The 25002-nt window shown below is 34.9% G+C and overlaps 3 protein-coding genes across 5 annotated transcripts; all 3 read left to right on the top strand.

Moving 5' to 3' along the window:
• Positions 1-640: 640 nt before the first annotated feature.
• LOC132061235 (uncharacterized) lies at positions 641-1929 on the top strand. The gene is made up of 2 exons (XM_059454085.1): positions 641-1345; positions 1498-1929. Exons 1-2 carry the CDS (start codon positions 641-643, stop codon positions 1927-1929), a joined length of 1137 nt encoding a protein of 378 aa, XP_059310068.1.
• A 6357-nt stretch (positions 1930-8286) lies between these two features.
• Positions 8287-15775, top strand: LOC132059565 (uncharacterized). The gene is made up of 7 exons (XM_059452205.1): positions 8287-8716; positions 11307-11481; positions 12475-12655; positions 12734-12817; positions 13058-13165; positions 14565-14834; positions 15342-15775. The coding sequence occupies exons 1-7, from the start codon at positions 8395-8397 to the stop codon at positions 15435-15437; spliced, it is 1236 nt and encodes a 411-aa protein (XP_059308188.1). The 5' UTR covers positions 8287-8394; the 3' UTR covers positions 15438-15775.
• Positions 15776-16442: 667 nt separating this feature from the next.
• LOC132059566 (uncharacterized) lies at positions 16443-23794 on the top strand. Of its 3 annotated transcripts, none has more exons than XM_059452208.1 (7): positions 16443-16892; positions 18541-18715; positions 20486-20669; positions 20747-20830; positions 21067-21174; positions 22777-23068; positions 23508-23794. In XM_059452208.1, exons 1-7 carry the CDS (start codon positions 16601-16603, stop codon positions 23537-23539), a joined length of 1167 nt encoding a protein of 388 aa, XP_059308191.1. In that variant the 5' UTR covers positions 16443-16600; the 3' UTR covers positions 23540-23794. The 3 variants fall into 3 exon arrangements, with proteins under 3 accessions (XP_059308191.1, XP_059308190.1, XP_059308189.1); XM_059452207.1 differs by having other exon boundaries at positions 16447-16892; positions 20486-20663; positions 22777-23046; XM_059452206.1 differs by having other exon boundaries at positions 16449-16892; positions 22777-23046.
• The last annotated feature ends 1208 nt before the right edge of the window (positions 23795-25002 follow it).

Genomic DNA, 25002 nt, shown 5'->3' with positions numbered 1-25002 from the left:
CAATCTGAAACAGTAAAATTGAATTGTTTTATGTAGTACAACTTTATGTCTAAATAATCTTAAAAAAATAGTAGTAGCGCGTCAAAACAAATTAATATTGAGTACAATTACTCAAATATAAGCTATTACAAGCTATAGAAACAAAAATTCAAGCCTGATTAATACTCTCAAGAAAATTCAGAAAATAGGGAATGAAAGAAACTCAAAACTTAAAACATAAAAAATTGTAGTCTCTTACAAGAAAATACTTGTTCAGAAAACAAAGAAGAGCAAGGTTACAAGATATTGTTGCACATAGGGTCACAACAGAGGAGATGAAGGTGGCATTAGGGAAACTAAACAATCTTGAGGGGGATACAGGAACTGAAATAGAGGCAAGCATGCTCAAAAAGATTCCAAGGGAAGCTGATATATCTCCAAAAGTGTTGACAAAAAGCCTTAAAAATCAAAAGAATCAGGAGAAACCAAAGAACCAGGAGAATCCACAAGCCAAAAGGCTCTTGCCAAAGAGATCTACTTCTACAAAATCCAAATGATGTTGAAAGCTTTAGTTTGGAATATTAGATCAGTGAATACACAACAGGCTTTTCAAAGACTCATCATGTTACAAAGACAATACAAGTATTTTATTATTGCTCTAATGGAACCTTTTCAAAACTGTAGACATCTTGAGAAGTATAAGAGAAAACTGGGAATGGCATCTGCTATTGCAAATCAAAATGGGAAGATATGGGTTTTTGTAGATGAGGCAGTTCAGTGGGATATCATCATGAACACTAATCAACAAGTTACTTTGAGATTGAATCATCCAGATATTAGCAAAGACATTATAACCACTTTTGTCTATGCTAAATGTGATGATGGGGAGAGGCAAAGATTATGGGAGGATTTATACCATTTGGCAGGACGAATGAAGCTACCATGGATGGTTGGGGGAGATTTTAATGTTATTATTTCAGAGGAGGAAAAATTAGGGGGTTTTCCAGTTACTTTAAATGAGTGCAAAGACTTTGCTTTTTGTATCAATTCATGTGAACTTTTTGATCTGGGCTTTAAAGGAAGCCCATTTACATGGTGGAATGGCAGGGCAGCTGATGATTGCATTTTTAAAAGGTTGGACAGGATTCTAGCAAACCCTTCTTTTCAAGGAATTTTTCCTCAAATTGAGGTGGAACATCTTATAAATACAGGATCAGATCATGCTCCTTTGGTTCTATCTTGCGGAGAAAAAGTAACTAATGTTCTTAAACCCTTTAGGTTCTTGAATTTCTGGGTGAAGCATTCTTCTTTTGAAGAAGTAGTACAGGAGAATTGGAAGATAGATTTTGTTGGATCTCCTTATTTGGTTTTTAAGCAAAAACTTTAAAATCTTAAAGGAATTTTAACCACATGGAGCAGAGAAACCTATGGTGATATATTTCAACAGCTGGCCATCAGGGAGGAGGTTGTAAAGGTGAAGGAATAGTTATTTGAGGAGGACCCTAATATCACAAACAGGATCATCTTCAAAAGGCACAGGCAGAACTGAAAAACTACCTCAGCTTGGAAGAGCGATGGAAGCAAAAGGATGGTTTTTCTTGGTACACTAAAGGAGATAGAAATACCAAATTTTTCCATAATCATGTAAATGGGAAGAGGAGAAGATTGCAGATAAACAGAATTCTGGATAACAATGGCAACTGGTTGGAATCCAAGGAACTAATTTGTGCAGAAGCTGTTAAATTCTTTAAACATCATTTCTCACAAGAAGATGATGCAGATGTTAATTTATTACTGAATCATGTCCCCAGTATGATTTCACATGAGCGGAACATGACTTTATGCATATACCCAACAAAGGAAGAAGTAAAACAGGCAGTTTTTGAACTTAATGGGGATAGCACCAGTGGACCAGATGGGTTTACAGGAATTTTCTATCAGAAGTGCTAGGATATAGTTGGAGATGATGTTCATGCCATAGTCCTAGCTTTCTTTGATGGGGAAATACTACCAAAATCCTTCACTCACACCAACCTAGTTCTAATACCAAAGAAGCATACTGTTCAAAGTTTTTTAGACTTAAGACCTATTAGTCTGTCTAACTTTATTAACAAAGTGATTTCAAGGGTAGTTCATGATAGGTTGGAAAGTGTGTTGCCTACTTTGATTTCAGCAAACCAGTCAAGTTTTGTTAAAGGGAGAAGTATATTTGAAAACATTCTTCTCACCCAAGAAATAGTTTCAAATATCAGACTAAGAGGTAAGCCTGCTAATGTGGTCATAAAATTAGATATGGCTAAAGCATATGATAGGGTATCTTGGAAATATCTTATGCATGTTTTGAGAAAAATGGGGTTTGCTGAACGCTACATCAACATAATTTGGAGATTGGTTGCATATAACTGGTACACTGTTTTAGTTAATGGTTAGCCTACAGATTTTTTCCAATCAACTAGAGGAGTGAAGTAGGGGGATCCTCTATCTCCATCTCTGTTTCTTTTATCTGCTGAAGTGTTGTCAAGAGCCCTAAATTCTTTATTTGAAGACAGGAGTTACATAGGGTTTGGGATGCCTAAATGGACTAATCCTCTTAATCATCTAGCATATGCTGATGATACAATTATTTTTGCATCGGCAGACCCAGAATCTCTAAAGAGTATCATGGAGGTTTTTAGGAAATATGAGCAGTCATCTGGATAGCTCATTAACAAAGCCAAAAGTTCATATTATATGTATTCTAAGGTCAGCAATGAGCTAATCCAATCAGTGGGTACCATTACAGGCTTTGCCAAAGGTCAGTTTCCTTTTACCTATTTGGGTTGTCCCATCACTCATGCTAGGAAGAAGAAAATTTTCTTTTCTGATCTTATAAAGACGGTGAAAGGGAGAATATTGTCATGGAAAGGTAAGTTGTTATCATTTGGGGGAAAGGTTGTTTTGATCAAAAGTGTATTGCAAAGCCTGCCAATACACTTACTTTCAGTTTTGGCACCTCCAAAGTGTGTTTTAAATGAACTTCATAAAATATTTGCAAAGTATTTTTGGAGTATTAAGGAAGATGAAAAAAGTAAACATTGGTCTGCTTGGCAGAATATATGTTTACCAACTCAAGAAGGAGGATTGGGTTTCAAATCCCTGTTTAATATTTCAAATGCTCTATTTGCCAAATTGTGGTGGAGGTTTAGGACTACAAGCTCACTTTGGTCAAATTATATGTGGAACAAATACTGTAAAAAGGAAATCCCTACTTTGGTACAGTGGAAAGGGGGAACACAGGTGTGGAAGAAGATGCTTGAATTAAGGGAAGAAGTAGAACATGAAATTTGGTGGGAAATTAAAGCAGGATCAACAAATGTATGGTATGAGAATTGGATGAAACTGGGGGCATTAAATTATGTGGTTCCATCTGATTTTCCAATTAATGAAGAATTGGAGGAAGTGGCAGGATTAATTCAAGAAGGAAGATGGAAGGAAGAAGTGTTACAAGAAACTTTTCCAGTTGATATTGTGGATTTCATTAAATCAGATATCCATATTGAACAGTTACAGGGATACTGGGATAGGCCATGGTGGATGCCAACTACCACAGGAAAATTCACAATAAATAGTGCTTGGAATATGCTTAGGCATAGAGATACAAAGCAACATGATTACAAAAATTTGTGGATTACTGGGATTCCTTTTAAGTTATCATTTTTCCTGTGGAGATTATGGAAATTTAAACTTCCAATGATGATCAATTGAAAAGAATGAGAATACATGTGGCCTCTAGATGTTATTGTTGCTCTAATTCTCAGGAAGAAGAAACAATTCATCATCTTTTTGTGACAGGCAATTTTGCAAAGGAAGTATGGAACTTTTTCATGAATGCTGTAGGATTGCACGTAAATCTTATCCAAATACACCAAGTTATCAGAACATGGTGGGAAGCAGATTGTGGGAACAAGCTTAAGCCAATTCTTCAGGCAGTTCCCACTATGATAACTTGGGAATTATGGAAAAGAAGAAATGCAATCAGACATGAAGGTAATGTGAGTTTGAAGAGAGTGGTACATGAAGTAAATAATAATTTGTTTTATTTAGCTAAAGCTAGGTATCCATGGTTAAAGAACATCCCTTTTCTTTGGCCAGAGTTGGTGAGGTTCTTAGGAGGTTACAAGTCTCTGGTTTCTACTAGAATTGTATATTGGACTTTTCCTAGTGAGAGATGTTATAAATGCAATACTGATGGGGCATCAAGAAGGAACCCTGGTCCCAGTTCATATGGTTTCTGTGTAAGGGATTGGAAAGGAGACTTGGTGTTTTCACAATGCAAGGAAATAGAGATGACGACCAATGTAATTGCTGAAGCAAGGGCAGTAATGGAAGGTTTACATTTTTGTGTAACTAAGAAGATTCTACCAGTGGTTGTTGAAACTGATTCTATGCTAATAAGGAATGTGTTGAACAAAGAATGGAAAGCACCATGGTGTATTGCCACATTAGTTGACAGAATAAGATTTATGATGGAGGAAAACAATGTGACAGTGCAACATGTGTTTAGAGAAGGAAATAAGCTGGCTGATTTTTTAACTAACTTAGCTTTTGATTTTGCAGGTACAACAAGTTTTAATAGTTTTTCTGAACTGCCTAGTGCAGCTAGGAAAATCGTCAATGTGGAGAAACAACAAATCCCTAATCTCAGAATCAGAGCAGCAAGGAATAACAATTATCAAGCAGGGAATAACAACAATCAAGCAGAAATGTAAGAGATAATGGATTCAATTATTACAAAGGCTTCAGTGGTGGTATTAGTTTAGGCTCATTCCACTGAAGCTCTAGTAATGATTGAAAACTATATCTCTACGTCATCAACGACAGTACCAACAACTGATTTCTCAGTCACAAAGGACTAACAGCCCAGATCTACAAGTTTTATACTATAAGAGGCTATTTACAGAGAAAATGAAGCTGTTACCGTGTTTACACTTTTCCTTCAGATAGCAAGCATGAATGAATCTCAAATCGGGCCTCTGTTTTGGGACGAGCTTCATCTTCTTCGGAGTTGGTTACTCCTCTGCTAGATTTTCACTGCACCAGGTGAGAGCTCAGTAGGTGCGAATAAAGTGAAAGTTTGCCAGAAAAGATGAATTTGGTACCTGGATATAGCTCAGATTAGAGATGAGTTCGTGTGATTCTGACGGTTTGAAGTGATGCTGGGTCTGAAATCATCGAGATGTTAATGATTTTTAGATAACCGCCATCACTTCCATCTCCGACGACCTCCTGGTAGATCGGAAGTTTCGAGACATCAGAGAGTTGTTTTAGGAAGTCCGTTTGGTTCTGGTTAGAAGGAATTAGGCAACTTTACTCTTTTCTATTTTGCCGTTCGGCTTTTCAGATGTTTTTTTTTTTGTTTTCTTTTTCCTTTTCTTTGATAAGTACTTATTTATTTATTTAATAAAATATCAACCACTAAGTTTCACTTAGTGGCACTTATTTTTTTAAAAAAAAAAAACTTATTCAGACATCCTTTGTGGTCTCTTTAGATAAACGCGCACTTACATTGGTCCAATCTTGATGAATCTCAAGTCACTTATATTATAAACAAATTCGATTCCACTGATTTCAAAGTATACAAAGTACGTAGCTCTAATCTTTGCTAGTGATTATGTCAACCCACTAAAATTGCGTGGTTCCCTACAGAAATACATATAAGTAAATAAACAAAAAATTTCAGAAAACTCAGATAATATTTATGTAAAAGAAGGAATAGAATAAGAAAAAAGTAATCCGTGCCGAGTGTTAAATAAAAAATCGGTCTTCAAAATATTGTTCATGATCATCATTCTTACTTTAACTTCTCTGTCGACAATTAACGTATGGCTACGCTCCAAAAATAATCACTGTAGGTACATAATACATCATCCATCATCCATTTCCAGTTTAATACATAATAAATCAAAACAAATAAGATGATTTATTTGACAACTAAAACTCTACAATACATACATAGAGAGCAAATAAAAAAATTAAAAATCTTAGGCTTTTAGATTCATCTTCAAGACTGAAGCATTGTAGTGACAAATGAACGAAAACTTTGAGGAAATACAACGACTTCAGAAGAAGATTAAAAAGCATGGACATTAATAGACTAATTATTCACTTTAATTGGAGATTAAAATGATTAGCACATGAACATGAAATGAGCAATAAACGGTTGAAAGATGGAATAGAAATTAACATGTATTAGTTGTCCGTTTAATTGGTTAATAATGGTTGTGGTCTTTCTAAATATTTTACCTTCAAATCATATAAGAGAAAAACCGAAAAGTAAGGGAAAAAGGCCAAAAAAAAAAAAAAAAAGACAGGAGAAAAAAGAAATATAATTTTTGGCCTTAGAAAGTGCCACCTCACCGTTTTCATTTCCAGCTTTAATTATATATATATATATATATATATATATATATATATATGTAAAGGCTCTTTGGCTTTTAAAATTAAATCAAATCTAATACTCCTAATTCAATGAACCAGTGTAGAACTGTGTAATTGGCAGAAGCTCAAAGGTCATCGGTGTGTGTTTTAACCCAGAGAAAAATAATGTGAATGCTCATTTTGGGAATCTAGATATTTAGTGGGCGTTTGGACATAAATTTGGAAAAAGGAAGTAGTATTTGTTTTTAAGTTGAAAATCATACTCCCTCCGTCTCATATTAGTTGTCCACATTACTATAATTATCCGTGTCAAATTACTTGTTCATATAAAATCAAGATAGAATTAATTAAATTTTTTCTACTTTGCCGTTAACAATAATTCTTTTTTAAAGTAACCAATATTGATTATCGTGCAATTAATTTGAGAGAGATAAGGGTTAGTAAAAATACACTTCTATTTATGAGTTCTTTAAGGGCATGTAAAAGATAAAGTGGACAAGTAATATGGGACGAAGGGAGTATTTGGAAATTGACGTTGTGTTTGGACATAAATACAAATTGAAATTGTTTTTAAATTTTTGTGAGTAATTTGAGATGAAATTGTGAAAACAACTTTTTAGAATTTTTCGAATTCCGAAACATTGTAACAATATTCAAACACTTTTCTAGAAAGTGAAAACTAGGCCAAACGGGCACTTAATATAAGAGAAAATTATACCCTATGTCAATTAGGGTAGCAATGCAACCAAAATTGACCCATTTTGCTAAATCTTTCAAAAAATGACCCACTCCCTCCTCCTTCCTCTCTCTCTCCACCCACTCCATCCTCTTCCCTCCTCTCTCTTCTTCGCTTCGCCGCCATCCCAACGACGGTGCCGGCACCATCGAAAAAGACAGAGAGATCTAGATCTGGAGGACCGGGAATCGGAGGTTTGCAGAACTCCGCCGCAACTACGGTTCGTGACCTAAATTTACTTATTTTCACTTTTTTAAAATAAAAAGATTTAGTATGTTTTAGTTGTTTAATAGTCTAAATTTTGTTTTGCGATCATCATTAAAGGATTAATATCGATCGTTAGGTGAAAATGTGGCGGAATTGAGAACAGATCTTATGAAAGAGCAGCTTGCTACTTTTCGGTCTCAGCTTGAAGATTTCGCTCGCAAACACAAGGTTTTTCCATTATTTTGTTGTTTTAGTGATTAAGGAGTAACATAATTTCTCCGACGACGCCAATTTTTCGGTGGCTCAGATCTGGCCGCCTCCTCCCTGCGGTGGCTCAGGTCTGATTAGAAATTACCTAAATCTAGATGTATAATATTGTATATGGGTGTATATGAGTATATGGGAATATTGTATCATATTGTATATGAGTTATAATATTATATATGAGTGCATATGGGTTATAATATTGTATATGAGTGTATATGGTTATAATATTGTATATGAGTGTATATTGATATATATGGATTAAAGCTTTGCAATATAAGTTTTGAGCTATTTTTTTACAATGTAATTGACTAAATTATTAGAAGTATTTTTGACTTTCTATATTCTAGCGGTTCTACGTAAGTATAGCGCCAAAATGTTCCATGATCACACAAACCGAGCAACTGATCACCTTTCACAAAAGTGCACAGCAAGTGATCACAATCTTTATTTATAACTTAGACATGGAATTAATTAAGAGGGGCATTTGACCTACTTTATTGGTCTAAGTTATAATTCCTATTCATTAAAATATTTGTTTTATTTATGTGTTATCAAACTGGGATATAATGAATTTTAAGACAATAAATAATTTAAGATAATTATTTTAGTAAACAATTTGAGATGGAGCGAGTAGAATCTTAAAATTGGGAAACTTAGTGTATAAGAAAGAGGAGACAGTCTTTTTCTTCTGGGACACAAAAGGGAAAGTAAGAATACACAATGGCTTATTATTGGAGAGTGAAGGGAAAGTAAGACTAGACAAAGCAAGTGATCATACTCTGCACTGCATGGCTTACATTCCTCCGCACAAGAGGCAAACAAAGGGTTCGCCGCCGTTGGAACCAACTCCTGCACCGGAGTCTCTAATACCTGGTAGCTTCAGGAAAAAAGTAAATCTCAATTCGTTTTGGGATCATCACAAGAGAAAAAAGGACAAGATTTTTCGCACAAGCAACGTCGTTTACACTGATGATGCCGTCTTGAGATGGTTCTCCGTTGGCTTGGCTGATGATTCTCGATTTTCGTCTCTTGTGACCCTCCAACCTGTTCCAGTTGACTCCTTTGAGCTAAGATCAGGCCAAAAACCCCTGTCTTTGTTTTTAACTCAAGGTGTACCACCTACTTTCTACTTCTTTCTGTAGAAGAGTAGTGATATGTCGTTTTGCTTCTACTAATACTCTCTCCGTCCCAATTTAAGTGTGTTTGACAGAGCATGGAATTTAAGAAAGAAAGAAAATGATTTTTTAATCTTGTGGTCATAAATTAAAGATGCTTATGGTCGTAAACTTATCATGTTCGAATTGGAAAACTTCACTCTTTTTTGGGACAGGCCAAAAAGGGGACGGAGGGAGTAGCTTGTTTGGATGGTTGTTGTCTATTGCATTGTATCGTAGAATTACTTTAGATTGCTGATCATGTGTGACATTATGTGCCAACGGGAAACGATACAATATATTCAAATGTTACATTCATCAAAACAATACAGTACAATATAATACAATTCCATGTGTAACAACCATCCAAACAAGTTTTACTGTACTTGACAAATGCTTCATTAATCATTTGTAGTTCGGAAAAGGGCCAAAATTACCCCTGAACTTTGGGAAATAGTTCATCCATACCCTTCGTTATACTTTAAGGCCAATAATACCCTTTAGTTATACTATGGGGTCAATTATACCCTTATGTCTAACAGCTGCCACGTGGCATCATCCCAGCCCTTCAAAATTATTTTTCCCTCAAATAATTTTTTATCCACTAAAATAATCCAACCCGACCCGATATATATTTTTTTTTTCCAACCAAGGGGTAATGGGTTGGGTCCGTATCACTTTGGCTGGAAAAAAAAAAATTCGAGTCGGGTTGAGTTATTTTAGTGGGTAAAAAATTATTTGAGGGAAAAATAATTTTGAAGGGCTGGGATGATGCCACGTGGCAGCTGTTAGACATAAGGGTATAATTGACCCCATAAAGATAACTGCAGAAGCGGTATAATTAGCCCTAAAGTATAACGAAGGGTATGGATGAACTATTTCCCAAAGTTCAGGGTAATTTTGGCCCTTTTCCGTTTGTAGTTTTATGCTCGAGTGGCTGTACCTACAGAGTGTTTTCTCCCATATTATCGGCTATACTAGATGGGTACAAACAATGTGGGGAATGCGATGCAACTTCTTGAACGTGAGCTACAACTTCTATACGGATGAAATTAAATTTGGTTGACCTAATATTTCTGAGAAAACCTTGGAAAAACTAATATTCCGGAAACATAAACGGAAAAAAAGATCATCTTATAAAGCTACCTCTTTTTATCCTAAGTTTTAAGGCGTCTTTCTGTTTTCCTTAATGTAAACTTACCACAGCCAATTTACACCATCAATAAAAGCAACATATATTTGTCTTTTGAACACAAATTCCGAGCACCTCAAATCTTTTTTAGGGCATCCAAAGATTCAACCATATTTGTAGGGGTGGGCGTAGTGTGGGCCAATCCGAAATTTGAATTTTTTAGATATTTGGTTTGGATTATGGATTGGACTTCGGATTTTATTTTTTAAATTTTTAAAAATTTGGGGTTGGATACCGGATTTAGCATTTCAAATTTTTGGATATCCGAAAATCCAATTTTTTTATACCTTATATTTAGCCCTACCCATATAACATGTCCCAATACTAATTAGTCCAAAGGTCCAATAGATTAGTATCCTATAGCCCTACCCATTATAATAGTAAGTCCAAGATAGAATTTTCTACCAAATTAAATACACTATAGCTTGTAAAGTAGGACTTAATACCTTTTGGTTTAGTGATACCAACTTTTTGTTGAATCCACATATTTGGTTTCACATTATGTTAAGACATATAACTTGGAAACCGGAGCACATAATTTCGTTCTTAATAAGCATGCCTTTAGGGATCAAAAATCAAAACCGATTAACCTGAAACCGAACTTAAAATATCCAATCCGATTCGAGCTTATTTGAATTGGATTAAGATCGTAATTTCTTCAATTCGAGAACCGAAAATCCAAACCGAATTCTTCATATCCAATTCGACGGCCCGAACGCCCGCCCCTACATATTTGTATGACTTCTCTTGCATTGCCTTTTCAATGGGCTTCGAAGATAAATCCTTTATTGATTAGCCATAAATTGACCTAGGTAAATCCATATTGAACTCCTTATCACTTAACCATGTTAATTATTACCTTAATATTTAACTATTAAGGTTAAATTGCTTTATGTAAACATTGGGAGTGAGTATTTATTGTCGAGGAGATAGTCACAACTGCAAGAAGATTTTTTTTTTTTTTTTAAGTAATTGGGAGTAGTCAATGTATGACATTTTCCCCTGATTTGTAGTAATTGGTAGAGAAGCCGATGCATTTCCTATAATGTCTGTCGTATCCAGTGGGGATTTAACATAAAGCTAAAAGAATCCCAACTACACTTTCTCACCTTGACTAATTACCTTACTACTGCCATGTGTAACAGGACCAAGTAGTAAAGTATATGAAGGTGCGTATACCTGCTTTCATTATAGTGTTGTTTATATTGTTATGACCACCTTTGTTTGTACTGGGCTTTCTAGTTTAGTGGTGTATATCTCTAAAATCCTTTGTCTGATTTTGTGGATTTCAGTTTTTGTATTTCTATTTTTTAGATCTTAGTTCAGGATCTTCATCTATAGGTATACTTTTCAGGTTGCAGTGAAGGAACAAATGAGCTTATAGATACACCATGGCTTTTCGTTGCTGCAAATGTGAAGCAGGACCTACTTTTGTCATTTCAACATATGAAGCGTGAAATGGAGGAAGCTGATATGGCACAAGTAAAGCCCTCTGTAGTTGCCCGTTTTGGAAAAGTTCTCTTTTACGGGTCAGTCTTCTTCATTTGGTCACATGTTGTGCTTTATCTACTACTAAAAAACAGGTTAGCGTCACATAGATTCTGTAGCTAAACAGGAATTATGCTTTATCGTTCTGTTAATTAGGAAATTTTAATACTTGGAATCTTTTCTGCTCTGAACGACAATGTGTCATTTGAATTCAAAATTTATAGTGTATTACACGGCCAAAATCCCATATAAAAAATAGGGTGGCTGTTTCTCCTAGTTCAGTACCCTCGAATTCTTCCCCTTTCAGACCGAGACAAATAAAATAGCTTGATAATGAAAGCTGGGAAATATTTAAGCAATTCCTATCATGGGGAATCTAGAGTAAATAAAAATCAAGTGCAATTAGGATGATGCGTGGCTGAATGTTTTTTGTTCCCTAATATTATCCGACATCCACAAAGGAAATCTGCTTAGCTGAATGTCAAAATAAAAAGAAAACGTTGATGAAGAGTATAGACTAACAATTCAACCATTAGCTTAAGTGTAATATTTTTTATAGACGACCAATTAACAAAGATATTTTGTAGTTGGGTAGTAATTGTGTCATGGGATAAGCACGTAAAGATCCCTTTTGATGATGAGTTCTAGCGAGACTTGAACCCAAGATCTTTTTCTACTCTGACACCATGTTGCAGTGTGTGGCCGCATCTAAAAGGTTAAGCTGTTGGATAAAGCGCACTTTTAGTTACTTAATATGTCTTCAATGCCTTCTAATCGCACCTGGACCTACAACGTTAAAAGATCACAAAGATACTACTACATTGAATGGACACTTGGCGTTATCCTTTAAATTGGGACATAGAATGGCACAAGATAGGGTATCATTTTTATGTATAAATAGTTATATTATATGTAATGCCTCATATGTTATATGTATCACGCTGCTTAATTTGTTGTGTTTGAAGCATTGTTTTGTTAGGTCGTTCGTATGCGATGCGTGTTTCAAAATCCTTCTCAAATTCTTTGTGATGCAGGATTTCTTCAGCTTGTAAAGAATCGCTAAAAACTAACTCATTGATTGAGACTACTTTGAGAGAAATGAAAAGATCTTTCCATACGGATGTTCCTCCTTCATATATGAGTTACATAGAAAATCGAGTAGGGGAGAAACTCGGGCTAGAATATGTGCAACGGAAAGAATTATACTACATTAAGGTATGACTTTCAAGCTTCTAAAAATGTCTTTGTCCTACTGTGTTGTTTCTTTGAGCTCTCTATCCTTTTGTTTTGTAGCTTTCTGATAAGTTGAGGCCTGAATCAACTGTTTCCTGCAAATGTACTGTGTCAAAAGATCAGAAAAAGATTCAGCTCTATAAGGTTAGTACTTAGCTCCTGCTGCTTCCTGATGTAGCATAATCTAATACTCTGAACCTTTTATACCTATAATTTCTTCTAAGATTCCTAACTAACTTCTTAGTTCTCTTTTTCATCTTTAGTTTAACAACAATTATTATTGTCATTAACATATTTATCGCCTCTTACGTATATGTTTTGCATGCTTTACTCTTGCAGTGTATTTCTCTGACTATTTTTTGACATTGCCACCTTTTCTTTAAGATTGAGTTGAACAGAGTACGCCACATGGTTGCAGACATGAGCTGTCTCGGAAAGAGTTCAGACCTAAGGTTAATTCTATATACCAAGAAAATCAAGATGGCTTTATCTGTAAGTTATTTCTTCCATATTTAATAGTAATATTTCTGTCTTTCCTTCTAGAATGGATTTATGTTTTTAAGGTCTCTAAGTTCTCTATTTAATGGTTATTTCCTTACATTCTTTTACCTTTGTTATGTCATAGCTCATATGTGTAAGGTCTGCCTGATGTCTGTATTTATATTTTCTAAACACTATTTGCAAGCAACTCCATTCAAATACTCCTAGGTGAAAAATGTCTTGTTTTTCTTCTTTTTTGTGGCTTTGAGGGTTAACTGTTTCTTAATGAAAATGAAAAAATAGAACAGTAAAGCTGATAGCATTTTGGATTGATCTCTAGAGATGCATTTTGGTGTTTTCTAGTTGCTGGAATGGAGTAGATATGAAGCATTGCTATACAATGAGGAATGATGGAAACCAGATAAAAGGAAAAGTAAAAGAAAAAGGCAGACAAAAATAGAAATAAAGATATTCTTCTTAGGCCTATACCCTTAGTTATGCAAGTATTAGTAATGTAGGTATTAATGCAGGTATTAGTTATGTTGTAGTTATGCATAAATTATTTCTTTGAATGTTGGTTTGTTATATTAAAAGTTAATAAATATTATATACTTTTAAAAATTAAAATATTTGTTTACAATTAAAATTAAAATATTATATTTTTTTACAAAATATTAAAATATTACATTAAAAATTATATAAAAATATTTGTTTAGAAAAGGAAAGTATTTAAGTGGGAAGTGATAAGGGTAATATTGACATTTAAACTTTTTATTCATGTATTAGTTATTCCATATTCTACCCCGCATAAAATAATATATAGATTCCCTCATAGCTTATACATGTATTAGTTATGCGAGTTTCTAAATTGCAAACCAAACGCCGTACTAATTTTATAAATAAATAACTTATTTCCTAACTAGCTACCAAACGCGGTATAAGTATGTAAAACTTAACATATGAATAAGGTATTTCTTTTCTAGCTATCAAACATTGTATTAGTTTATGTAGAGAATAATACATGAATAAATGGTCTCTTAATCAGCTACCAAACGACCCCTTAGGGTGGTTTCTTGATAAACTTGATTTGCTTTGGGGTCCGAACGTAGTTATTATTGGGTTAATAATACTTGAAGGCTTTTACACACCCTGTATGTAGAGTTTCTTTTTATTGTCAATTGAGGTCCCTTAATATATCTTCAGTTCGCCGTGTCTAATACTAGGTCCGTAGCTTCTTGATGAATTGGGCTTATACTACGTGATTTTTAAATGGGAGAATGTGTTTTCATTTGCACTTTACTTTTCATCTTCTCATCAGGACTCCTGCACTGTTTAAACTGAAAGAACCCCACTAATGCTATATGTATAGTTAAAGATGCTTCTTTCTGTGATGCTTCTTCGCATTTTTCAGGATGAGGAGATTAATGAAATTAAAGATCTTATTGGTTCCGCCATTATGGATTCAGAAGTTCAGGGTGGCTTGAGATGGCCCTTTGGCAAGATTTCTTCTGGTGGTCGATATGCTGTTATTGCTATCGGTCACACAACTTCAAAATCGTATAGAAATTCATCAATTAGGGTTAAGCTTCGGCATGCAGATCGATTTGATTTCAGATCTTCGATTGGTGAGGTTACACGGGAGATTTTCCTGAAAATGCCTGGAGTTATATCCCAGTTACGAGTAGGTTTTCTTTTTTCTGACAAGCAATTACGTCTCTCATTTTATTTTTATGTTTTCTAATTTAGGATGTGACTGCATGAAACATTAATGTTGGTTTGGTGTTGCTCGAAACCATATTATAGGTAAAATCTTACCTTATCAAAAAAAGAAAAAGAAACCATGTAGTAGTATTCTTAGCAAAAGCTTGGACTCTTGTATCCTGCATCCACTTAGTGATTTATCCACCGAATTGGGAACCATTTCATCCAAGATAGCTAGAGTAAGACAAACTTACCATTGATTCAACTATGGTTTTGGCTCTAGTTGGGTACAAACCATCCAAAAATAATTTTGTCAAAAAAGAATTTAGTGAATAGTTCGTCAACTTGCATGTGCCACAGAAATACAAACAAAAAGTGCAGTGCCTTTTCATTGTTGAATGGATTCGCCATTCTGTTTTGTTTTCTGAATTGCCGCTTTACTGCTGAAATAATTGAAATGATTTACATTCTCTTACCAAAAATGCAGAAGCAAATAGTCGACGAAAGCCGTGTGTTTGAATTGCTTGAAGACAACCTGAAGTTAATCTGGGATCACTGTTTGTTAGATGGTTCTTCAAGCTGACCATGTTTGGTTGAATGGTCTGCAAAATCTTCTAGAAGTTTAACTTTCACAAGTTGTGTACGGTTGGTGAAGGCAGGCTTAACCTTTTATTTGCAGTTGTGGGATGTACATTACAAGATGTAGATTGTTGAGATAAGAACTAGAGTTCGAACGAAAACGCTGAAATGTTATTGCACTATGTAGTTTTGGAATGGAACGAACTGAGCAGGGCCTTGGATGTTAGTAAGGAGCATTGGTTTTTTTATTGTAAATGGAGTCGTTTTGTTGTTGTTAAGCCGTAATGCATAGAACATCTTATTTGAACTTATTACATGAGTTGTAACATTTCGTTTTACACATGTATCTGCATTGACAGGGAAAGGGACTTGTCAAAAGCATGTGGGTCAACGTTCAACACACTAATAACTCATAGAACAGTAGCGACGACTATATGCTTCTAGGTAGAGTGGACGTATTTGGAAATTGAAGTTGTGTTTGGACATAAATACAAATTAAAGTTGTTTTTAAATTTTTATGAGTAATTTGAGATGAAATTGTGAAAATAGCTTTTTAGAATTTTTTAAATTCCGAAACATTGTAACAATTCTATATCAAAACACTTTTCTGGAAAGTGAAAACTAGGATATACGGGCACTTAATATAATGCGTCTGTTGAAGTATTTTTGACTCTCTATATTCTAGCGGTTCTACATAAATATAGCGCCAAAGTGTTCCATGATCACACAAACCGAGTAACTGAGCACCTTCACAATAAGTACACAGGAAGTGATCATAATCTTTATTTATAACTTAGACATGGAATTAATTAAGAGGGGGTATTTGACTTATTTTACTTTTATTTATGTCTAAGTTGTAATCTCTTTTCAGTAAAATGTTATCTTAACTAAGGATATAATGAATTCTAAGACAATAAATAGTGATATAATGAATTCTAAGACAATAAATAATTGAAGACAATTATTTTTGGTAAACACAACGGATAATTTGAGATGGAGCGAGTAGAATTTTAGAATTGGGAAACTTAATGTATAAGGAAGAGGAGGCAGTCTTTTTTTTCTTTTGGGGACACAAAAGGGAAAGTAAGACTACACAAAGACTTATAATTAGAGAGTGAAGGGAAAGAAGTAAGACTAGACAAAGCAAGTGATCATAATCTGCACTGCATGGCTTACATTCCTCCGCACAAGAGGCAAACAAAGGGTTCTCCATTGCTGAATCCAACTCCGACACCGGATTTTCTGAATGTCAAGTCGTCGTTTGGGGAGCAGAGCAGAAAGAAGAATCATTTTCGCGGGAAAAACATCGTTTACAGGAGATTTGCCATCTTGAAATGGTTCTCTGTTGGCGTGGCTAATGATTCTCTATTTTCATCTCTTGTGAGGCTACAACCTGTTTGTACCGAATACTTCGAGCGATATTCAGGCCAAACACCGTTAGCTTTGGTTCTAATGGAAGGTACTACGTACTTCTTCTGGAAGAGTAGTCAAATTACTGTGAAAACTTCTTTCTGGTTTAGATATGTCCTAATGTATTTGATAAATGTTGCATTAACTGTATCTCTAAATAATTTGGAGGTGTATCTGTAATTTCATCAACTTCTAAGTAGGCGTTTGGCCATTTAAACCAAATGTTTTTTCACTTTATTTGGAATTTTTGAAGTGAGAGTTGGTGTTTTATTATACTTTTTGCAAAGAATATTTGGTTATTTGAATGTAATTTTTCTAAAAAACATAAAATATGATTTATACCCCAAAATTTCTAGCAAAATCATCCAACTTGATTAATTTACCTCTAACTACAACGAAATTTTATCTAAAGGAGTAATACCTCATAGTAGGTAATCACATAATGTCATAAATTAAATCCCATATATTTTTTTTAAGTGCAAAAATTGCTTCACTAATTCAAATGTCATGAATAATATATTTTTTACTCTTTTTTGAATCTGTCTAATAAATAAAACTCAGTTGAAAATATATGACCCGACCCAAAACTCAAGCCGTTAGCACACTTGATCAAATTGAAATGGGCAAAATTTGAAAACAGAAAAATCAAAAAGTGATCGGAAAAAGTGAAAATAGGTTTTGAGGTGTTTTCAAATTCCTTGAAACTTTCGTGGCCAAAAACTGATTTTCAAATAAAGTGAAATAAAATTTCCAGAAAAAATGAATAATCGTCATGGCCAGTCTGCTCCAACCCTTTATATTCAATTTGTGTACAATTCTGCATGCAACAAGTACAACCCTACACTGAATTGAATTGGTGACCGACACAGTGATATATATGTTACATGGTTGAATATACACTTCTCTCGTCTTTATAGAAAAGTACTTTTTTTAGACTTAGTAAGGAAAGACTTTTGGATACAGTGTACTGAATGGGATGGAGGTCATATTTTGTGTTATGCTTTAATCAGCCTTGGGCTGTCTTAGTTCAACAACTGGTATCAGAGGTTTGGCGGGACGAGTATGAAGACGGCAGAGTGTGGCGTGGGGCCTGGCTTAGTGCCTTTGTTCGGCTAGTTTATAACATTTACCCATAGCTTTGAAGACGCATCCACAGCCTTTAGATTTCGGTGACCGTAGATACTTTGACGATGTGGGTGACATACTGAATGGTTGAATCTCTGACACATGAATCATGATAATCATGTAGAACTTAGTTCGGGGGCAGATTGTTGGGTGTGCGAACAAAGTCCACATTGATAGCTGAAAAGAAAAAATAGCTACTTATAAGTTGTTGGATACTCTTAATGGTGTGAGACCTTTTTGGGGAAAACCATGCGGGCTTGGCCCAATGTGGACAATAACACAACCTATTAACAGTATCTTTGGACTGTCTTAGCCCAACAGTTAGAATATCTGGTCTGTGGTTGGTACAAATTTGTGATGTGGGAGGAATAATTAATAATCTATTGTTTGTGTTGCTTATGGCCACCTTTGTTTTGTTCTGGGATGTCTAGTTCAGTAGATCAGGGTTTGACACGAGAAATGCTGTATATCTCTAGAATCCTTTCTCTGATTTCATGGAATTCAACATTGATTTATATTTCTGAGATCTTAATTATTTCAATTTCCTTTGTTAAATATTTATGCTTTTCTAGGTGTCTGTAAAGAAACAAATGAGCTTATAGATGCACCATGGCTTGTGGTTTCGGAAAAGGTGAAGCCGGACATACTTTTGTCATTTCAACATATGAAGAGTGAGATGGAGGAAGCTGATATGGCACAAGTAAAGCCGTCTGTAGTTGCTCGTTTCGGAAAAGTTCTCTTTTATGGGTCAGTCTTCTTCTTTTGTACTCTGAAAAGCAACGATGTTTCATTTGAATTCAAAAAAATTTTAGCGAGTACTAAACAGCCAAAGCCTTGGACAAAAATAGGATGGCTTGTTGATGGGACAAACAGCCAAAGTCAATTACCCTCAGAATTGATCCCCTTTTGACTTGAGACGAATAAAACAGCTTGTTGATGAAAGTTGGGAAGTGTTTAAGTGACTCTTATAATGGGGATTTAAAGGAACAGAAATCAAGTGAAATTACGATGACACATGGCTGAATTTTCTTGGCTCCTTAATTTTACCGGATTACGGATATCCTCGAAGGGATAATGCTCGTCTGAGTGTCAAAAGAAAAACTTTGATGAGGAGTGTAAACTAACAAATCAACCATTAGGAAAGTGCCATATTTTCTATAGATGACCAAGTAACAAAGATATTCATTTGTTGGGATCTGCTCTATATTTGTGGTTAGGGGGTTGGTTAAACTGTATCGTAGAAATCAATGGTATATTTTCCCCCCCTAACAAACTTATTGGAAGATGTTTCATTCATCTATTTGTCTTTTGTTTAGAAGTGTGTGATCATCTCATTTAAAAGCTTGAATTGTTAAGTGAGTATACTTTTAATTACTTGATTAAGCCTTCATGCCCAAAACACGCACTGTCTTTGCGATACTTTAAGTTCATGTCTCCTAGTCATATTACTGTTTGGAAATAATTGATCAATCTGTTATGCCTCAACCCAAAACTAGTTTGTTAGCTATTTGAATCCTCCATATACATTCCGCTCTACATAGGTTCATCTCCTTTGAATAATGCAGAATCTTGTTTTGCAAGGAAGTTAGGAGTTTTCAAACTAGAGATTCTTTTGATTGCACACTTATCCTATGTTGATGTACTAGTCTTGACTAGTCTAATATTCCATTAGTAAAGACTGAACCTAATATATGTATAATGATGCCTATCCTTTGTCCTGAATGGTTAGTAATGCCCTTATATTTCCTTGCTTCCATTGCGTTATGTCTGTAAGTCCAGATTGATTCCAACATGTTATAGGTTTTTGAAATAATCTTCCTCCATGCGATTTTAAGTCCATCTCGTCTTGATAATCATTATAGCGTCATTCTGATCGATCCCTGCATATGGAGGTAAACAATCACCATTCTCGTATAGTATTGTCAGTTTCACAACTGTTTTGAGCATTGAATTCGTATCACTTCAAGAAGAGATATAAATATAGTGGCCAAATTGCTTCCTTTCTTTCTTTTGTATGCTGATGGAAGTTTTCTCAAGATGCAACCTTTATTTCCTTCAAGATTAGATAAAATTCCTTTTTACTTTTTAGGTGGAAGGGAGGTGGTTTTACTATTTAGTATCAAACTACATCATATCTCATGGTTACTGCCAATCCCCAATTCTCACCGTGGATGCTATCATCAAGGAAAGAATATCTAAATTTATGAGGAATGAACAGAGACATTTATGTTCCTCAAACTTCTGATTTCTGATATGTTTCTACCCTCTGATATATTGTAGCGTAGGTATCTTTTTTACCTATTCATACTTATAAATTATGTCAAAACCTCATGTCTAATGTATCACGCTCTGATATATTGTAGCATTGTGCATCTATTTTACCAGTTAACAGTTATATGTCAAAACCTCATATGTTGAATGTATCACGCTAGTTTATAGTTTTTGAAGCTTTGGTTTGTTAGGTCCTGAAATACACTGCATGTGTCAACATTTAATCCCTCTCTGTCTGTGATGCAGGAATTCCTCAATTTGTGAAGAATCCCTGGAAACTAAACCCCCAATGAATGAAACAACTGTGAGAAAAATGGAACGCAACTTTTATACAAATATTCCTGCTGCATATATGGATTACATAGAAAACCAAGTAGTTGAGAAACTTGGGCTAGAATATGTGCAAGGGAAAGAATTATACAACGTAGCGGTACGATTTTCAAGCTTCTAACAAATGTCTTTCTCCTACTGTATTGTTTCTGTTAGCTCTATTCTTTTGTTTTGTAGCTTTCTGATATGTTGCAACCTGATTCAACTGTTTCTTGCAAATGTACTGTGGCCAAAGATCATAATAAGATTGAGCTCTATAAGGTTAGTCCTTGGTTCCTGCTGCTTCTTGATTAAAGCATATTCTAGTACTCTGAACCTTTTATACCTGCAATTTCTTGTAAGATACCTAATTAACTACTTATTTTTAACTTTACCAAAGCAGCAACTATTATCATCATTGTCATATTTACCACCTCTTACCTTTTATTTTTGCTCTCTTTACTGCTTGCAGTTAGTCTTTAACTGTATCATTTGACACTGACCCCCTTTTTTATAAGATTGAGTCGAACCGAGTACGCCACATGGTAGCAGATATGAGCTGTCTTGGAAAGAGTTCAGATCTGAGGTTGATTCTATATACCAAGAAAATCAAGATGATTTTATCTGTAAGTTATTTCCTTCATTGAGAATTAACTTTTCTATGTTTCCTTCTAGAATGGGTTTATGTTATTTAGAACTAAGATCTCCATTTGTTTGTTACTTCATTGCTATTCCTTCACCTATAGTAAGTCATAGCACATATTGTGAGGTCTGCCAGATGTCTGCATTCATAGTTCCTAAACATTACAATCAAACATCTGAATTTAATTACTCTTTGGTGCAAACTTACTTGCTTTTTCTTTTATGTGGCTCTAAGGTTCAATGTTTCTTCATGAAAAAAGAAACAGTAAAGTGATAGCATTTCGCACTAAACGCTGTAGCTGCAGCTTGAATACACCTGTGCATTATATTTGGGGTTCGCTAGTTGCTGGAATTGACTAGATATGAAGCATTGCTACAGTGAGTAATGAGAGAGATCAGGAATGGAAAATGAAAAAGTCATAATGTAAAAATAAAGATAGTCTTCTTAGCCCTTTAGCTTTAGGGTGGTTTCTCAATGTACATGATTTGCTTTGGCGTCTGAATGTTGCTGTCATTGGCTTAATAAGATATAAAGGCCTTCACACACCAAGTACATAGTTTAATTTGTTGGCAAATGAGGTGTGTTGATATTTCTTCCGTTCACCATGTCTAATATGAGGTCCATACTTTCTAGGTTGTGTTGCTTGCCAGGTTGAATAAATGTCCAGTGATTTAGTACTTGGGGTGATATTTTTTCGTCTTACGTAGGCACAGTAATAGCAATTACTAGTCACATTTCAGGGGTCTTGGTTACGAACATTTCTAAGTTGAAAAAGTTGTATGTATCACCCAAAAAAAAAAAAAAAAAAAAAATCAAAGATCTTGGATATAGACTTCAAACTCTGTCAAATATATCATATCCGAAACTTTTATTCAGTAGTTATGTAAGGAATAAAGTCCTGATTTCAAGCTTATGAGGGAGATATGCTTTTTGGCTACTGCATGAACCTGCCTTTCTGTTTGGGTAATTTTCTAGGGAGTGTCATATCTAATTTTCATCTTTGGTGTTTACAGTACTACATTTTTTATGCCGTGAGCAGCTAAATTTATTGTGCTCAGTATGTATAATGTCTCTCATCAGGTTTTATGTTTCGTCACCTTCCTCTCCCTTTCTTTCCTGCTTCCTTCCCCTTTTCGTTCAATGTTGTGGGCTTATTGAGGAGAGGATAGAAGGTGGAAGACAAATAGTTTTGTCTTTGGGTTAATCACCAAGGGAAGTTCACAACACAACATGAAGAATAGGATAACAATAATCTCATTATTAGGAACACTAGTGTTTATACTGCGTGAATCTTTTTAATGGGAACGAGTACTTCTATGAAATGAGCAGGATAGCAAGGATCCGAGAACACCAAAATCTATAGATTTGAGAGTAATGGTATGATTTTGTGTGTACTTTTCATGGATATTCTAACTGCAGTGAACAAGGACCTCTGTCCTGTGTAACTGATTTCACTTGCAATAATTTTCATCTTCTCATTGGACTCCTGCACTGTTTAAACTGAAAGTACACCACTAATGCATTATGTATGAAGATGCTTCTTTTTATGAGTGCTGTGCTTAAGATGATTCTTCGCATTTTTCAGGATGAGGAGATTAATGAAATTAAAGATCTTATTGGTTCTGCCATTTTGGACTCAGAAGTTCAGGGTGGCTTGAGATGGCCGTTAAGCAAGGATTCTTCAAGTGGTCGATATGCTGCTATTGGTATTGGTCACACAACTTCAAAATCATATAGAAATTCATCAATTAGGTTTAAACTTCGGCATGCAGATCGATTTGATTTAAGATCTTCAACTGGTGAGGTTACACGGGAGATTTTCCTGAAAATGCCTGGAATTGTATCCCAGTTACGAGTAGGTTCTCTTTTCCTGACAAGTAATTGCATATCTCTTTTTTCTTTTTTTCTTTTCTGATTTTGGATGTCACTTCATAATGCATCAATGTTGGTATGGTGTATTCGAAACCATCACTAGCTTAGGCTATTGTATCCTGCACACACTTACTAATTTATCCACCGAATTAGGAATAACTTCATCCAAAAAAGCTGGAGCGACACAAAATTACCACTGATTCAAATCTGGTTTTGCTTTCCTGTTAGGATAGAATTACCCAAAATTTTATGTCCCTAAAAGAATTTCACAGTAGGTCATGTTAGTGAATGGTACGTCAATTTGCATGTGCCACGGAAATACAAACAAAAACATGCAGTGCCTCTTCATTGTTGAACTGATGAGCCTTTCTGTATTATTTTCTGAATTGCCGCTTCACTGCTGAAATAATTGATAGAATTTACATTCTCTTGCCAAAAATGCAGAAGCAAACAGTCGAAGAAAATTTGGTGTTTGAAATGTTGGAAAACAACTTGAAGTTAATCTGGGAACATTGTTTGTTAGATGGCTCTTCAAGCTGACCATGTTTCGTGCCCCTCACTTTCTCTCTGCTGAAATAAGAACTAGAGTTGAACGAAAATGTTATTGCACCATGTAGTTTTGGAATGGCATGAACCGACCAGCCTCGGATGTTAGCAAGGAACATTGGTTTTTTGACCGTAAATAATTTTGTTGTTAAGCCTTAATGCATGGAACATCTTATTTGAGCAGAGCTTATTATTGTCACATTTTATTTTACGTATGTATCTGTGTTGACAGGATAATGTAAGTGTCAAAGGCAGGCTAAAGCATTCGGTCGATGTTGGGCACAATTAGCTCATAGAACAGTAGCGCCTATATGCTTCTAGTTTTCTACTTATGTGGCTCGATAGCATTTTAAGCTCTTTGAAATTTTTTTGGAACCACAGTCCTTTTTAGATGCTTCTAGTTCTCTAATTTAAAATAAATTATAATTATCACGTCATTAAATATGTATTGGAAATTACAATTTTGGTTAAAGTGACTATGGAGGTCAATTACCTAAAGTTGAGCGACTGTAGAGGTCAAGTACCCAAAGTTGAGTGACTATAGAGGTTATTTACCCATAGTTGAGTAATTTTTGGAAGACAATAAAATTGAGTGACTATGGAGGCTATTTACCCAAAGTTGAGTGACTTTTGGAAGACAAAACAAAGTTGAGTGACTATAGAGCCACTTACCCATAGTTGAGTGACTTTTGGAAGGCAAAATAAAGTTTAGTGATCATATAAGCTTCTAACTCTAATAGGAGTAATTTGTTTCTCTTGGATCCAAGAATACAGGGTAGATATGGAAGATGGTTCAACGGCCTGCACGAAGAGATAGAAGGTTGGATTTGCATTACTAAACTGTGCCTCGAAACCAGAAACCAAAAAGCCACCAGCTTTAGCCTTTCAAACTTTCCAAAGATCTCTTTCTAGAAAAGAAAACTTTTAAAACGATCATATATATAACTCATATATTCTACAACGCTCCAGAAAATCTTGAATTCAGTTTGATTTTGCCTTTAAATGTACCAAAGCAACTATTTGGTGGTGAAAATATCAAGATTTTAATGTCAATAGGTGAGGTGCGCGGCTGAGTGACGCCCCATATGCTCTTGTAGAGTAGCAGTAGCCACTAGCTAGTATAGTCAGTTTTTATAATAATCGTTCAGCTTAACCTAATTTAGGAGTAAAGTTAATTTTTTGTTACTACTATAAAATCATTCAAATTAATTTAACCCTCCCACGATATCATTTCAGCCGGAAAAGTGATTTTCTCATGTTGGAAAGATAATGTAGCATGCTACATCACCCGGTAAACTTACGAATTTCTCAAACTTACAAATTCTTACAAAATCTTCCTTTATAACTTCGTGTCAAATCAATACTCCTAGTATTTACTAAATAAATATTCTTT

This window comes from Lycium ferocissimum, chromosome 6 (assembly GCF_029784015.1).
Source record: "Lycium ferocissimum isolate CSIRO_LF1 chromosome 6, AGI_CSIRO_Lferr_CH_V1, whole genome shotgun sequence".
NCBI lineage: Eukaryota > Viridiplantae > Streptophyta > Magnoliopsida > Solanales > Solanaceae > Lycium > Lycium ferocissimum.
The sequence above is the reverse complement of the archived record's forward strand: the minus strand, read 5'-3'. Positions and strand labels throughout refer to the sequence as shown.

Coding starts and splice junctions, on each gene's coding strand:
- LOC132061235 (XM_059454085.1), top strand. CDS start 641: ATGGAACCTTTTCAAAACTGTAGACATCTTGAGAAGTATAAGAGAAAA. Junction 1,346..1,497: donor TTGTTGGATCTCCTTATTTG/GTTTTTAAGCAA, acceptor TATCACAAACAG/GATCATCTTCAAAAGGCACA.
- LOC132059565 (XM_059452205.1), top strand. CDS start 8,395: ATGGCTTACATTCCTCCGCACAAGAGGCAAACAAAGGGTTCGCCGCCG. Junction 11,482..12,474: donor GGAAAAGTTCTCTTTTACGG/GTCAGTCTTCTT, acceptor TTTGTGATGCAG/GATTTCTTCAGCTTGTAAAG. Junction 14,835..15,341: donor GAGTTATATCCCAGTTACGA/GTAGGTTTTCTT, acceptor CCAAAAATGCAG/AAGCAAATAGTCGACGAAAG.
- LOC132059566 (XM_059452206.1), top strand. CDS start 16,601: ATGGCTTACATTCCTCCGCACAAGAGGCAAACAAAGGGTTCTCCATTG. Junction 18,716..20,485: donor GGAAAAGTTCTCTTTTATGG/GTCAGTCTTCTT, acceptor TCTGTGATGCAG/GAATTCCTCAATTTGTGAAG. Junction 20,831..21,066: donor ATAAGATTGAGCTCTATAAG/GTTAGTCCTTGG, acceptor CTTTTTTATAAG/ATTGAGTCGAACCGAGTACG.